Source organism: Melanerpes formicivorus, unplaced genomic scaffold (assembly GCF_026170545.1).
Source record: "Melanerpes formicivorus ecotype bairdi unplaced genomic scaffold, bMelFor1.0.p_v2 SCAF_40, whole genome shotgun sequence".
NCBI lineage: Eukaryota > Metazoa > Chordata > Aves > Piciformes > Picidae > Melanerpes > Melanerpes formicivorus.
In genome coordinates this window covers 4129674-4145726 of record NW_027142392.1, presented here as the reverse complement: position 1 = coordinate 4145726, position 16053 = coordinate 4129674, and the positions used below count along the sequence as shown (strand labels likewise).

The following is a 16053-nucleotide window of genomic DNA, read 5'->3' as shown; positions in this document are numbered from 1 at the left end:
GTATTTTGTTGAAGCATGTAGTGTCTGAGGCCCAACTTTTGCTTTTCTTTCTCTAAAGCACCACATTGTAAACTTACACTTTTGTTGGAGAGGGGATGATTAGGAGCTCAGATGCCAGGGTGATCCAAATGAATGACTCACAGCACAGGGAGACTTCTAGTTCTGAAGTTTTGCTCCAAGCTGCTTGCATTGCTCCATGTATCTTATCTGGAAGCTGCTGTTTGAATGCTCTTTTGTCTGTCTGTTCTCTGAGTGTTGTCACATCATCCTCCAGGCACTCTTGAATTGAACCTGAATGGATTCCCTCGAGCAGCAAAGACAGCCAAGAGATGCGACTTAGGAGTAGTTGTGGCAGCAAGTGAAGAAAACAAGATCTCCATATTTCAGCAGAAGCGCATCAGGGGCTGGTGGCCTTTCATCAAGGCTGGAGAGCTCACAGTAGGCATCTCACTAGAGATCAACTGCTTTTCTCTGGGACTGCTGAGATCCTAAGACAAATAAATGCTGATTTTGGATATGACATCTAAAGAACAATCACTACTGACTAATCCATAGTACTCCTCCAAATGCTTTAGTGATTACCTGTAGACTTGATTCCAATAATCCCAGGCAACCAGAGCACTTTATACTTCTTCACTGTCTTCCACTGTTCATTTCCCAGCACTCTTGATGGGTAAAGTGGAAAATCAGACAACTTTATGTCAGCTGAGGAAATCTTGGGAGGAATCTCACCTGCTTATTTATTTCTTTACTATTAATTCTCACTTCCAAAGCTATCAAAAAATTACCTCTTCCCACAGGTAGTATTTTACTTACCACTCAATAAGCTTTAGTGGCTTCTCACAATGAAAACAAGCAGTGAAGCAGCACTGACATAACATTATGACTTTTTTGACTTCTAGAAATTGTCAGCAAGTTGGTGCTAAACAAAGTTATTCTTTTGTCTTCTGGACATCCATCAAGAAAATAGATTCTGGATCCACCTGCCAGACCAGTATTCCTTTAGCCTGAACAGAAGTCTGGGACTGCATAGTGTTGTCTTCACACAGATCTCATTTCTGGCCATCTTTCTCTTGTGAGCTGATACTCCACAGCTCAATTGCTCCAGCACTTGTGGCTGCCTGACTTTCCTCCATTGGTGGGCTACAACTTGTCCATGGTAGTAATGCATCTTCCAGCTCTGCAAGTCAGCTCTGCCAGGACAGGTGACAGATATCAGACAGGTCTTTCCAGATGAAAGAAGCTACAATTCATGATTCAGAAAATATGTTTATGGGTCTGGAAGAAAATATCCTACCTCTCTTTCCTCGTGGTCCTTGAGCATAAGTCAGGCATGTGATGCCTGAGGTGTCCTTCCTGCTTTCTCTTTAACTGCAAAGATTTTCTCTTCTTTATTATAATCAATTTCCTTCACCCTCAGATCATTTCATAATTTCTCCCCAAGCCAAATCCTGTTATGATTTATTGATAATCACCCAGTAGCAGATGCTTACATATCATCTCTCTGATTTAGGGCAAGGTGGAAGCTGAGTTTCACTTAGTCACAGAAGAAGAAGCAGAGAAGAATCCAGTAGGCAAAGCTCGAAAAGAGCCTGAGCCCTTGGAAAAACCCAAGTGAGTAGAAGCATGCTGATTAAATAAGCTGGGGGCAGAGGTGTTTGAGAGAAGATGGGCAAGAGCAGGTCTCCTTGTTCCTCTCCTGACTTTTCTCATCCTTTCTGCTGTAACCTTGAACAAGCCACTTGTCCAAGTGGTGCATTGCTTGGCTGCTGGAACTTTTAGCTGGCAGCACCTTCCAGGTTAGCTGAAATGCCTTCTTCTGGAAACTCTCATAAACTTCATTGCTGCATGTTTGTCCTCAGCTAGAGTTCACATGCAGGATTGTTCCACAGCTGACCTGGTGTGTGATAACCTCTTAAGCTATCATAACTTATCCAACACCTCAGTTTGGTCACCTGTAAAGATTAGACAGTTTGTATTTATTATACTAACAGGATAATTATAAACCATTAATGCTTAAGTGCTTTAAAATGACTGCATGAAGTATTTCCTCTGTGCAGTTCTTATTTAGTTTGACCATCAGGAGATAGACTTGTTAATGTACCAGAGCAAAGGCAGACAATGATTAAATGCCTGGGAACTAAAGAGAAAAATGCAAATGAAAAATAAGGTGCAGTGAGTGTACTTTCCTGCTGGCAAAGCACCATGAGGTTATCTATCTCTTCGCCTCTGCTGATCAAGGCAGGATGTTTGTCTGGATGCATTCTGTTATAACAAATAAATTGCTGCAACTGTTTCCAAATTCTATTGCCTATGTTGCAAAGAAAACAAATCAAGTGAGCAACAGGCCTGGCTTTTTTTCCCTGTCTTTAAAGGTTATGAAAAGCCCTGAAGTAGTTGAAATATTCAGACTAATGGTTTTGTTACTCAAGTCTGTGATTCAATAAGTTTTCCTCTTCAGAGGTTCCATTTTTTAACAATTCCTTTTAACCTGGAGGGTTTATTTGTTGGTAATTTTTTTTTCTGAGTCATTTCCACCTCAGTATAAACCACAGTCTTTAATTAAAAGATATTCAGCTGGCCTTTTAGATTTACAGACTTTGCCACATTCATTTGCATTCACTGCCACATGCTGAATTCTGCAGATGACTAAGACATGGCTTCAAGTCCTTTAAACAGCTTTCTGAGTGAGACATAGCCATTGCTTTTTGTAACCCTAAGTCTTAATTTTGTTCTTCTAACTGCTGCACCATCTGCACAAGTTCACACTCTATAAGAAGGACAACCTGCACCCAGTTTTGCAGATGTGCTCATTGGGCTGTCCCATCATATGAAGCTAGCAGGTGTTGCCTCGGCTTATTACAGGGGTAGGGCTGTCAAAGTCAGAGGCACAGTGGTCTCCCAAGCTGGGTGGCATGTCCAACATTTTTCCTAAGGAGAGAATCGTTTCCCTCTCTGTATGCAGCCAGCTTTCCTCTACAGCGCATAGTAACTCCTGGCTGCAGAGGAGAATATGACACGAGGCAGCATTTGTAAAACCTTAGGATGGAGCAGTGCAGATACTCTCCAGCAGAGGAAGGTGGCTTTTCTTTATGTATCCAGGCAAACTATCTAGATTTTGGGTTTCATCTCACCTCCTGTTTTCAAGAGGCCTGTATTACATTTCCTTCTGAAAAGATGCCATCTGGGGATGTATGTCAGTTTTGAGCTGGCTCTGACTGTTATAACACTGAGACTACCACTAAGCAATCAGATTTTTTGGTAGTGGTTTATGCAATGCTAAATTCCTTGCAATGATTAGAAAGCTTTTGTACTCCAGTTTGAGACATCTGCATTTATTCTTTAGGATTTATCATGGTCTTCTCTGTAATTTTGAACTCAGTGTCTTGCCTTAAAGTGGCAGTTTTGAAGTGTGAACTGAAATTTTGTTCTGAGTGGTGTGTGGAGCTTAATCTCAGGGACAGATGTAAGCTGGGTGACCCAACAGTGTGTGAAACAGATGAAAGTTCCCTCTGAACTCTTCAGTGGGCTCCCAGCAGTTAAAGGTCCTCTCTAGACTCAAATACATATTTTACAATGGGGTAACTTTTGAAACAGATGGATTTGCTTTTACAAAAGTGTTTCCTTTTTTCCCCCCCTTTCCTCTTCAGCCGACCAGATACATCCTTCTCTTGGTTTGTAAATCCTTTCAAGTGTTTGTATCACCTGATCTGGAGAAATTACAAGAAGTACATCATAATCGGCATCATTCTGCTTGTTCTCGTTATCTTCCTGGTGCTCTTCATCTACACACTGCCAGGGGCAATCAGCGAGAAGATAGTTGTAGGATGAGCTCTCATTGTAACCAATCACATACAACCACCTCAGTTAAAAGCAAAAGGCAGGCAAAGAGAATTGATCCACCTTGTAAAAAGAAAACATAGCTATTCTGTGTCAGAAACTGGAGCTCTCTTAGAATAGTTTAACATTTTCTTTGGCTGCTCACCCAGACCCAACCTTAATGCACATCATCATGAACATACTGCTGCAGCTTTAGTGACAATGAAAGTCTGATTCTGCACCTAAAACAGAGTATGAAAGTAAATTCCTCATTGTTATGCAGCAGCTGATTTGTCAGTCAAGTATTTATTATTACAGACTTGTGGTTAAATATTTAAGAGCACACTGTGTCCACAGAGATAAATGTATAGTTCAGTCTTTGAATAGTTTTGTAATTAATTCCATGAACTGTTTTCCAGTGACCTCTAATGGCACAATCATTTTGAAATAAAAGGTCTATTAAAAAAACAACTAAGGGTTAAAGTATCTCATTTGGTGTCATGTGGAGAGTTCCTCCTGTGCCTCTTGGTGGGAGCTCTGTGCTCTATAAAGATGTCTCACACACTTACAAATGAGGTAAGTCTCAGTGACAGGGGGTGGTAGAGGCAGAGATGGAAAGGGCTTTTTTCAGAGGCAGTTTGAAAGTGCTGGGGGTCTCAGGAGGAGAGGGATGAGGAAGATGAAGACTCAGCCACAGGCACTGCAGTAGCAAGTGATCCTTGTTAAAGAGAGCGAGCAAAGAGAATCCTGCTGCTTGATGAGCAGAGAAGAGGAATGGAAAAGAGAAAGGCTGCAGAGTGGAACAAAGCCTGGAAGATTAAAGAAACCATGGATTAAAAACTTACACTGTTGTCACTGTGAAAATCCTCATCTTGCTTAAGAATACAGAAGAAAATGCTGCAGCCCGTATCATGCAGAAGACAGGGGTTGATAACTTGATTTCCCTGTGAATCAAGTTCCCACTGAGCACCCACTGATGATGAACTACCCCACAGAGTCAGGACAACCACAGCATCCCAAGGAGCTCTGTCTTTGGCAAGGTGTAGCCCTGAGGCTGTGTTGGAGGACGAGGTTTCAAGGCCATGCTCACACTATGCCTGCCAGGACATGTATACCATCAGCTGCAAAGTCATTCCCGCAAAACTCACCAGGCCCCTGCCAGTTTCTGTGTTATGCAGTTAGTCTGTGTTTCATACTGTGAGTTAGCATCTCAGCAGTGTGCAGGACTTGCATTGCTCAGAATCTGGAAGAGCAGGACATGGAGGGAAACAGCGGAGCATCAGAAGATCCTTTTCACACATGACTACAAAATGCCATAAATGTCACAGAACAGACCGCACGGCAGGTGAGTCCAGGGACATTGTGACTGATTGCAAACAATCAACCTCTATTCCTGAGAATAAAGCTCTCAGGATAAACCAGGCTTCACCTAAGAGGCAGGACAGTCCTTTCCTACACAGGGACATAAACACTTGTCAGGCCAGGTGCTCATGTTTAAAACCTCTGTGTAGAAAGGCATCAAAACCAGAGATCTGACATGATTTCCTGGCTCTGCCATGGACCCTTCTTTGTCTTCTGAGTGGCCACAGGGGGATTTTCATGCCAACCATGAGAAGCATCAATAACTAACTAATTAAATCTGTAAAAATTCCTGCTTAGAGACACCTAACTAAGGACCAAATTATGACAGAGGTGGAAGGGTAGCTTTTGTAAATACTTCCCCCAATTTTCAGTCTGTAAGGAAGAGAATTCTTTGAAAGCCTAATCTTCTTGAGGTGAGCCATCTTGTTCAGCTCAGTTCACACATTTCTCCTTCAATATCTTTCTTTGGAAATTGTTTGCATGCCCCAGGCTCTGTTTTGACTGATTCTTAATGGGGTGCAGCTCATGCAGATACTCCATGGGCAGCTCTTACTGCAAACAGGGCTCTCACCTCTGGGAGGATGGATGGATTTTGATGTTCTTGCTCTTGGCACAGGGAGCTGGAGTAGCTCTTTATGAGGAGCACTTATAGACGGGATGTGTGAAACTTGACAGTATGGAAGAGGAGTTTCAAAGCCAGGCACTGTGATTTTTCCTCCAAGGAGCATGGTTAATAGAGTTGAGTATCTGCCTTCTCTAGTGCTGTGATGTCCCAAGTCAACACGTGATGCTCAGGGCTCACCAGGACAGACCCTTGGAGTCTGGGACCAATATGTGCTCAAGAAATAAGAACTTACTACTTCCTCCAGTCATTGGCATTTTGGACATGAAAGGTTTTTCAGCTTGAAAAGTGAAACTGTGAGGTTTGTCATCAGTTTTTTTGTTTGTTTGTTTTTTTTTCTGTAATGTCTGTGATGGGGAAAGGAAACATGGAAAGGCCAAATCCTTTTTAGTGACTCCATGGGCTTTTGTCAGGGCCTTTTTGCTTTGTAAACCCAAAGATTATGCAGGCAACTGAACAGGGAAGGGAGGTGCGGCCGACTGGTCGATAGTTCCCTGGAACCTCTTTCTTGCCCTTTTTGAAGACTGGAGTGACATTGGCTCTCCTCCAGTCCTCAGGCACCTCTCCTGTCTGCCACAATTTGGGAAAAATGATGGGGAGTGGCAGAGTGATAACACCAGCCAGCTCTCTCAGCACTCTTGGGCACATCTCTGTAGCAGGGAAGAATTAGTTGGAGTTTGCTTAGAAATACCCAGCTGCCGAAGCGTGCCTGGGAATAAGTGCTGTTTGTGCCCAGCTGCCCGGGGGTGTCTAGGAACACACAGTGTTTGATCAGAAGCTCCCAGGTGCATGATAAGGGTAACGGATAACATGTATCTGTAGGCCCCTTTGTTTATGAAACTGAACAGGGATAGGAATGTATTGAATGTGTTGAGATGACCGCAAAAGACCTTCAAGCTCTCGCTTGACCGCTAATGGACCTGAGGGAGACGAAGATGAGGAAGGCTACTGCCGGGCAGGGGGCGTGCGACCCCCTGAGCGGGCTGCACGCATGAGCAATAGGGTGAGGAGTTACATAACACGATTGCGAAATACAGGTGGGGCTTTTGCTCCAAGACCCAGCCTCCTGTGACGTCCTGGCCCGACACCACAGGACGCGGGACCCTTAAAAACACCTGACGGTAGCTACTGGCGGCCGCAGGTTCTCCGATCCGACAAGACAAGATTTGGTCTCGCCGGGACACCTTCCTGGATGGCAGACGGTCAGCTCCGCCGCTTGGCAATCTTCGGTACCGCCGTGTTTCTCATAGGGTGCTTAGGGTAAGTTAGCTGCGCTTTTCTGGGGGTCGGGCTCTGCTTTCGGGTTTCGTGGGCAACTCACGGGGTTGTGCCTTGCTTTAGGGTCCGTGCCTTGCAGCACTACGGCGCAGCCTCGTCCGCCTTTTATGTTAAATAAAGCCGTACCTATTGGCACCTGTCGTACGTGTCATTAACTAATTCCTCATCGAAGAGGCTCACTGGACCATAAACGGTGGCGAGGATGGGATGAGGAATTCCTGGGTGCCAGTGTGCTTGTTTTGGCGTTCGCGGGACCGGCCAGCGGCAGACTAGGTGGGACCGCGGACTTGCCGACTTTGCGGGGCTTGTAAGCGGCAGGGAGCGTTTGCAAGACGCGCCGCGGACTGGGAGACGTCCTCGGGGCTTGGAGCGGGGGGGCGCTTGATGAGCCAGGAAGCGATGTATTTGCCGGGTTCACAGTCTTACCGGTGGGCGGATAGCCGGTGAGGGGGTGCTGTGGATTCAGCAGCGTTTGACAACCCGCTGGTGGGGCTCGTGGCTGGCGAGGTGTGGGAGCTGTTTGCAGGAAGCGCTGCGCACACGGTTCGCGGTGGGGCTAAATAGCCGGATCCGTGTGTATATAGTAAAAGAAGCGCGAGGCTTACTGGTGGGCGGGTAGCTGTAAGGACGCGTGCCTGCGTACTCTGTGTACGTAGTTTCAGATAGTTCTGTACAAAAAACGCATTACGGATTTAGTGCGTAAGTGTATATAGGCTTTGTAGGTGGATAGAGTGTGTAATTAGTGGTACGGATGGAGAAGTTGTTAGCGGGGAGCGCTGTCGGCAGCACGCCCGAGAAGAAAACCGTCGCTCCCCCCATGGAGTACGTTGCAGGGGGGCAGGAGCCCTGGGACACGTTGTGGAATAAGTGGGAAAAGTGTGCGAAGGTGCTCCCAGAGCCGCGGGGTCATGAGAGCCCCGCAGACGTGGTGAGATACTGGGAGCAGTTCACCTAAAGGCTAGGGAGCAAGAGCTCGGTTCGGCTCCAGCATGCGCGGCGCACCTAGGGGGGCGCTTCTAATTGCATTTAAAGTTACTACCGGGCTGCTGCAAGCTGAGCGGCGTTTGCGGGAGCAGCTGCAGGCAGTTCGCGACTCTCAAGTGACTCAGAGGCAGGCATTGTTAAATATGGAGCAGGCGAAGCTAGCAGTCAGAAGATAAATGCATTAAATTAGCTGATAAGTTGGCTGTGCGAGTGTTGAAACGCAGGCAGCAGAAATTAGGGAAAGGTGGAGACCGAGGTCCCAGGGTCTGAGCGGTGGTTACCTCCCCGGACTGGGACCCCAAGATATGGGATGGTAACATAAGGAGTTCTGGCTCGGAGTCAAACTTCTGAGGAGAGAGACGTTCCAGAGTGTAGTAGACAACCCCCAGGAGAAAGAGGTAGAACCCCAGGCTCAACCAGGATGTTGCCAGCATAAGAAGGTTCAGGTTGAACCTCGGGGTAGACAGGAGTGTCGTCATGTGAAAGTTCAGGCTGCCCCGGTATGGAAGAGAAAAGGGGTAGTGGGTCTAGGCGGAGCATTGATTAGGCAGGATGAACTCGCAGATTTTTCCCCAGATGAGACCCAGAATTTGCTGTCTGGGGGAAGATCTCATATGTGGATGGTGCGATTGGTGGAGCAGGGTACTGACTCTGTAATGATCAGTTACGGGGATGCCACAAAACTCCTGGGTATAACTAACGATCTCTATGTATAGGCAGCTCTCCGCCGACTGAGGGACTGCAGGCCCCTTGTCTCGGTAATTTGTGAGGGCATCAGTGACAGATGCCTGAAGGAGGGGGCCTCGTGAGACGATCTACTACCTGGGTTACCTTGAATCAAGCTGTAAGGTTACTAAAAGGTGAGGGAATGAAAGAGGCTATTGAGACTGGTACCCCAGAGCAGTGTCTGCAGTGCGTCTTTACCCCCCAGACCCCCAGATATGGAAGAGAATGTTGGGAGGCTGCCTGGAGGCCCTGTTTGATCCCACTGTTTATTTCTGTGCTGGGTAGCCCTATTGAGACAGTGGTAGAACAGCTACAGCAAATGAGACCTTCTGGGAGTGCCCTGAGTAGGAGCCCAGAGGGGAGGCTGAGGCTGCCAGGAAGGAACAGCACATCAGACAGGATGCAAAGGAGTGTGGCAGGCTGTTTAGATTGCTCTTGCAGGGAGGTGTTCCGAAGGAGGAGATAGATGGTCAGCCTCTGGAGGAGCTCAAATGTGTGGCTAAGAGGCACCAAGTGAGGAAGATAACGCAAGGTGGAGACTGACCTTCCTGGTCAGACTTGGTTCAGGCAGTGGCTTGTTCTTTCCCTGGACAGGGAGGTAATCTCCTGGGCCTTGAGTCCAACCCTTACCTAATGACAGGATGGCAGGGGGAGGCTGAGTGTGGCAATCATAGCAATAAGTAGTGTGAGCAATCTGACAATATAAGCTTAGAGCTTGATCTAGTGGTAGGCCATGCTTAGCATAAGTGTAGAAGTAAGTAGCAGTTTGATGAAATAGTGCTGTGCTAGCAGCCTGTAACTAAAACAAAGTACTGGTAGCTGTAAACACAAAGAATTATCTTGGAATAACAGGATCTATATGTCAATCAACAACTTCACGTGGTATTAGTAGTTTAACCAGTAATGTATAACAGTAGGATACGTGAGCAATTGTAGGGGACCAATGAAATTACACTAACCATGCTCTGTGAGTCTGTGTGTCTGTATAAGCTGTGGAGGTTCTCTAATTAAACTGAACAATGCTTTGATCATATTGGTCTTCCATATTGATTCTGATCTCCCTTGTCAAAAGGTGGTGCGCAGGAATAGGGACCCTTGGACTACGTTGATGCTCAACCCAGCATAAGGAGTAGTGTCAGAGCGGGACGGAAAGCTGGTTGAATCAGCACTGCCCCAGCGCTGGGAAAAAGCGTGCATACTCGAAGAAGAGGGGGAATCTCGCCAGGAACAGGTGAGTGACCTGGGAGGAGATGGGGGTAGCACTCAGCAAAGAAGAAGAGGCTGTGCTAAGACTCTTCCAACATATCCTCTCTATGAGAGGTATTTCTTATGATTTGGGGACATTGAAGGGCCTTTTGGCCTGGGCCTGGGATCAAGGTTTTATCCCCACAGTGAGTGAAGCTTTTCTTTGTGAAACCTGTGATAATATTGGCACTCAGCTGTGGGATGAAGTGTCTAAAGGCTCAAAAGGAGCATGGTTTAGTTGGTTAAGTGGTGTTGGATGATAGGTTGGACGCGATGATCTCTAAGGTCTCTTCCAACCTGGTTTATTCTATTCTATTCTCACTACAGTACTGTATGGTGACTCATCACAGATACTTTTCTGCTTTCATAGATTTCAGTGTATTCTCTCGATTCAGCTGCTCCAGCATTTGTTGCAACTGAGACGAAAAAGGGAGATTTGAAAGAATCCGTGCCCACTACCCCTCCTCCCCGTGTTGCCTGCGGCTTTGTTAGTATCATCATCACAATTTCTATTTCAATTACCTAACATTCCTCTTCCTACACAAATTGTCTCCTTTATTAGTGCCCTATTCTAAGGACAAATCTCCTGCCGCTTCGCCAGTAGCGGCAGAAGCAAATTCTGATCTGACTGAGGAGACGCGCACAAACAAAATGGCGGACAAGAAGGCTAAACACTCACCACAAGAAGTGGTGTCTGCCACTTCGGCGAACACGTTGTCCCCACAAAAGACCACTACTGCCGTTCGTCCTAAGCAGAGAAGCGGAAATAAAAAGGTAGCGAAACCTGTGGTTCAGCGTATTCGATCCGCTTCATCAACATCTTCCTCTAATAACGACAGCGACAGCTCGGATTCAGAAGACAAGACCACCAACGTTAAGAAATTGAGCGGCGACCAGCCTGCTCTGCAGCTCATCTTGGAAAAACTGGAGCACTTGGAGGCTTGCTACCACAGTAGCTCTGTGACCAGACCCTCCGCACAAGCCCCAGCAGCCCCAGCACCCACTCCGGTTAAACCACCCTCTTTACCCCTTAGATCCCAGGTATTGTCAGCAGATGGTGGTGTTGCTGTGGAGAATAAATTTGAATTGAAGGGGGGAGATAATACAGGGGATTGGCAGGGAGGGGATCCGGTGCGTAGGTGGAAAGGTACAGTAACAGATGGGGAATTTGCAAATTTTTCGATGCCTGCATTTCCTATGGTAGTGCGACGTCCGTCTCTGAATTGGAAAATGTTAAAAGAAATTAAACAAGCCATCACTACCTATGGGTTAAAGTCAGGATATACAACTGCTCTCACTGATAATTTGTTTTCAGTGCAATTGTTAACCCCATATGACATACGTGTGATAGTACATACTCTGTTAACGCCACACCAGCAAGTGCAATTTTTCGACATGTGGCAAGCAGCCTGTAATGCCGCCGAGGCAGTGCCTCGGCAACCAGGGGACCCTTTATGTGGTGTTACTGCTCAGCAACTCATGGGGTTGGGACCTTTTGCTAGTTTAGATTGGCAAGCACGATTTCCTGTTGAAGTTTTACAGTTAACTCAGAATTTAGCAATCAGAGCATGGTCGGGAATTCAGGATGATCAAGCTGGTCCTGCGTTTGCCACTATTCGGCAGGGTCCTACGGAGCCATATGGTTCCTTTGTACGTAGGCTGCACACGGCGTTAGCTGCCAATACAGATATGGATGGCGTTACGAAGACAAAAATGCTGGATACTTTGGCATTTGATAATGCCAATGTAAAAACTAAACAAATACTGAGTACTTTACCGAGAGGGGCACGTACTGCAGAAATGCTGCAAGTGGCAGAAAGAATAAACCAAGAACAAATGGCATCCTATGTAGCTACCACTGTAAAAGCAGTTGTGAAAATTCTAGTACAACGAACAGAAAGGGGAAAGAATCTAAATCGAAAATGTTACAATTGTGGGAAGTTTGGGCACTTTAGAGCAAATTGTCGGACTGTTGTACAGACCCAAAGGTGGTGTTTTCATTGCCAAACTACTCATTCTACTCAAGAAAGTCATAATCAGGGAAACCAATCTCGCAGTGCAAACGCACCCCGCGCGATGACACCAAATCAGGGTGCCTCGACTGCTGCCCCGCAGCCACCTTTGGCAGTGTTGAAGTGGACCTGGCAACAGCAGTAGATGTCACTCTTGAGTCCACAGAAGTTGTTGTCCTTGAGTCAGATCAGCACGGCCCTCTGGGTTACGAGCTTTGTGCTTTGTTAATTGGAAGATCCTCTACCTCTAGACAGGGCATCTTTATAATTCCTGGTTTGATAGACTCTGATGATGAGGGGGTCATAAAAATTATGCTTTCTACCATTACCCCTCCTGTTAGCATTCCTGCTGGGACAAAAATTGCTCAGCTGATACCATTTGAGTCCTGAGTGCCTAAGGCTTCTGACAGGATTTGAGGAGGAGGAGGATTTGGTTCCACTGGTATGCCTAATATTTTATTTGCCTTAGAAATTAAAAAGGGAAAACCAGAAGAAACTGTAACTGTCAGACACCCTTGTGGGAAAACTGTGCAACTTTCAATGATTGTGGGTACCGGGGCCCATGCTAACTATTATACCTCACCATTGGTGGTACAGTCAGTGGCCATTGTTGATGGTGAATTCTGGAGTCATAGGTGTAGGAGGTGTGCAAACAACCTGCTAGAGCAGAGAGCCAATGCAATTAACTTTTCAAGATGGAAAATCAATCACTGTAAGACCGTACATGTTCACCCTTCCAGTTGCTCTATTGGGCAGAGATGCCTTAAGTCAGCTAGGAGCAAAACTTGTTACTGGTCCTTTTTTGTAGCGGCCGCTGGTAAGCGGCCAACCCTCAAATTAAAATGGAAAACAGATAAGCCAATATGGGTGGAGCAGTGGCTGCTGAGACAGGATAGGCTGCAAATTGTTAGAACCTTAGTACAGGAGCAATTGCAATCAGGGCATGTGATTCCATCCACCAGCCCTTGGAACACCCCAATTTTTACCATTCTGAAAAAATCTGGCAAATGGCGCTTCTTGCGTGATCTGAGAGCAATCATCTCGGTCCTGGAGGAGATGAGTGCCTTACAACCTGGCCTCCCAACTCCTACTATGATTCCCCAAAGTTGGGAACTGATTATTATGGATTTGAAGGACTGTTTTTTTATGATTTATTTACACCCAGAGGATTCAGAAAATTTTGCATTTATTGTGCCATCAATTAATAAAGCAGAACCTGCCCAGCAATATCAATGGGTAACCTTGCCTCAAGGGATGAAGAATTCTCTCACCTTGTGTCAAATGTATGTGGCTTGGGGTTTGTCCCCATTCAGAGAGAGTCATCCTGACTTGCTCACCTGCCATTATATGGATGATATTTTAATTGCAGGAAAAGAATTACATCCTAAAAAAATTTTATTTAGAATAAACCAAACCAGGTTGGAAAAGACTTCAAGATCATCGCGTCCAACCCACCTAATCAACTAACCCATGGCACCAAGCACCCCATCAAGTCTCCTCCTGAACACCTCCAATGATGGCAACTCCACCACCTCCTTGGGCAGCCCATTCCAATGGGCAGTCACTCTCTCTGTATAGAACTTCTTCCTAATATCCAACCTGAACCTCCCCTGGCGCAGCCTGAGACTGTGTCCTCTTGTTCTGGTACTGGCTGCCTGGGAGAAGAGACCAACATCTGCCTGTCTACAACCTCCTTTCAGGTAGTTGTAGAGAGTGATAAGGTCACCCTTGAGTCTCCTCCAGGCTAAGCAATCCCAGCTCCCTCAGCCTCTCCTCATAGGGCTTGTGTTCCAAACCCCTCACCAACTTCGTTGCCCTTCTCTGGACTCGTTCCAGCAAGTCAACATCCTTCCTAAACTGAGGGGCCCAGAAATGGACACATATTACCTGGGCTTCAACCCATGTTGGAAAATAGAGGGTATTTGAAAAGAGCACCTGAGAAAATACAGCAGTCAGCCTCTTGGATATAATTGGGATGGATAATTAATCAGGCCTCCATTGAGCCACAAAAAATTGAACTTACCACTAAGATTTCTACCTTAGCAGACATTCAAAAACTGTTGGGTGAGCTTCGGTGGATGTGGCCCATCTGTGGGATAACTAAATGATTACATAGCACCTTTAGTGCCTCTTTATAGGGTCCTCAGTGTATGCAAATGAGAGCAGACCTCTTAATGAGTGTCAACAAAATGCACTGCAAAAAATACTTGCTAAGGTGCTCCGTGCTTCGACCTGTCGCATCTTAGAAGACAAAGCACTATCCTTTTTAATAATTAACCATAGCAATGAACAAAGACACATGGCTGGAATTGTTTGTCAACCCTGTAAGGGAAAACTGAATATTGTTGAATGGATATTTTTGTCTTCTCAACCAGTTTGGCTTTAACATAGTTCTTTAAGTTGTTAAGGATTTTTAGTATTAGCATAAGTTTAGAGTTTGATATAGGGGTATTATAGAATGAAATTCTTTAAGTGTTTTCTTTGTATTCATAATAGTTTTAAGATAAGGATTATATAACCAAAGAAAAAAAGGGGGGGAAAAAGAGGAATGCATATTTTATAATTGAGGTTTTAGTGATAGCAGCAAAAAAAAAAAAGCTAACCCATGTCAACACCTGGAAACACCAATTTTGCAACTCAGTGCTGCAATCATCTCAGCACAAGACAGCAAGAACACAGCGCAAATATCACGAGGATGACAATCAGCAGACCTGCCTAACACCGACCTCAACGACTGTCATCATAATCCAAGATGCCAACATCTAACTTAGGACTGGATATCATGATTGCTTAATTGTTGTGTGAGCTTTAAGAGAGTAGTATGATTAGGATGAGTAAAAAGGTGTCATTGTGTTGTGTTCAATTTTCATATTGGGCAGAATAATGAATATTCAGGATGTCATCTCTGACCCAGCAATGAAGCCTTTTCACTCTTGCTGTTTACCTGCAAGTATTTTCTTTATCTATGAAGAGGGAGCCTGGCCAGCTTTATCTTTATGGATCAAGAAGATTCTTGCTAACATTAAGCAATTTATGATTTTTTTACCATCTTAGGAAAATAAAGATGTAACATACCTTTAGAGCAGATTGTAAAAGACAGTGCTGAGGATTGGGTTTGCTGTGCTTGTAGATTTTTGTGTCTTGATCCTTGTGTGCAATGTGTTCAGGCCTAATCAGGTCATCTTTGTTAACATTCTTTTGTTTTTATTATTTACTCCTTGTTTGCTTAGAATGTTTGCAACTTATGATTGATAATGCTGTTTTTTTAATGTACATGATAAGGATGCATTCTCTATGGGATGGGAATTACTCCCATGACCAGACTGCTCACAAAACCAAAAAGGGGGATTTGTGGCAATCATAGCAATAAGTAGTGTGAGTAATCTGTCAATATAAGCTTAGAGTTTGATCTAGTGGTAGGCCATGCTTAGCATAAGTGTAGAAGTAAGTACCAGTTTGACAAAATAGTGCTGTGCTTAGTAGTGTGTAACTAAAAGTACTGGTAGCTGTAAACACAAAGAATTGTCTTGGAATAACAGGATATATACATCAATCAACAACTTTGTGTGATATTAGTAGTTTAACCAATAATGTATAACAGTAGGATGCGTGAGCAATTGTAGGGGACCAATGAAATTACACTAACCATGCTCTGTGTCTGTGTAAGCTGTGGAGGTTCCCTAATTAAACTGAACAATGCTTTGAGCATATTGGCCTTCCGTATTGATTCTGATCTCCGTTGTCAAAAGCTGAGCCCCAGCACCCGGCAGATTCCATGTTGCCCTGGGTCGGCAGGATTGCTGCCCATACACCACCTGCATTATACTGCTCTGCACATAACAGGCAGACAGCGAGGGCACTAGTTGACGCTGAGGCAGAGATCGCCATTATACATGGAGACCCACAGAGGTATTTGGGGGAATGCCTGGGGCCTGGGAGACCAACCCATTTCATGTGTACCGATATCCCCTATGTACCCCAGTGGTTTGCAGAGAGCCTGCTTTC

General features: G+C 45.3%; 2 protein-coding genes and 1 long non-coding RNA gene across 5 annotated transcripts in view; 2 read left to right on the top strand and 1 right to left on the bottom strand.

The window, feature by feature from the left end:
* LOC137451233 (fer-1-like protein 6) overlaps positions 1-4268 on the top strand; it is a 70351-nt gene extending 66083 nt beyond the window's left edge. For both annotated transcript variants that reach the window (XM_068158583.1, XM_068158582.1), the window contains exons 39-41: positions 275-438; positions 1514-1614; positions 3651-4268. In XM_068158583.1, coding sequence (XP_068014684.1) covers positions 275-438; positions 1514-1614; positions 3651-3831 — 446 coding nt within the window. In that variant the 3' untranslated portion in view covers positions 3832-4268. The remainder of the gene's footprint in view (positions 1-274; positions 439-1513; positions 1615-3650) is intronic.
* LOC137451244 (uncharacterized) overlaps positions 1-16053 on the bottom strand; it is a 252222-nt gene that overhangs the window by 199240 nt on the left and 36929 nt on the right. The window lies entirely within an intron of this gene.
* Positions 6867-13645, top strand: LOC137451195 (endogenous retrovirus group K member 24 Gag polyprotein-like). 2 transcript variants are annotated; one of them, XM_068158500.1, is made up of 3 exons: positions 6867-7063; positions 9864-10022; positions 10599-13645. In XM_068158500.1, the coding sequence occupies exon 3, from the start codon at positions 10688-10690 to the stop codon at positions 12191-12193; it is 1506 nt and encodes a 501-aa protein (XP_068014601.1). In that variant the 5' UTR covers positions 6867-7063; positions 9864-10022; positions 10599-10687; the 3' UTR covers positions 12194-13645. The 2 variants fall into 2 exon arrangements, with proteins under 2 accessions (XP_068014601.1, XP_068014600.1); XM_068158499.1 differs by having other exon boundaries at positions 10407-13645.

What these genes read in the sequence shown, in the direction of transcription:
- LOC137451195 (XM_068158500.1), top strand. Translation starts at nt 10,688, where the DNA reads ATGGCGGACAAGAAGGCTAAACACTCACCACAAGAAGTGGTGTCTGCC.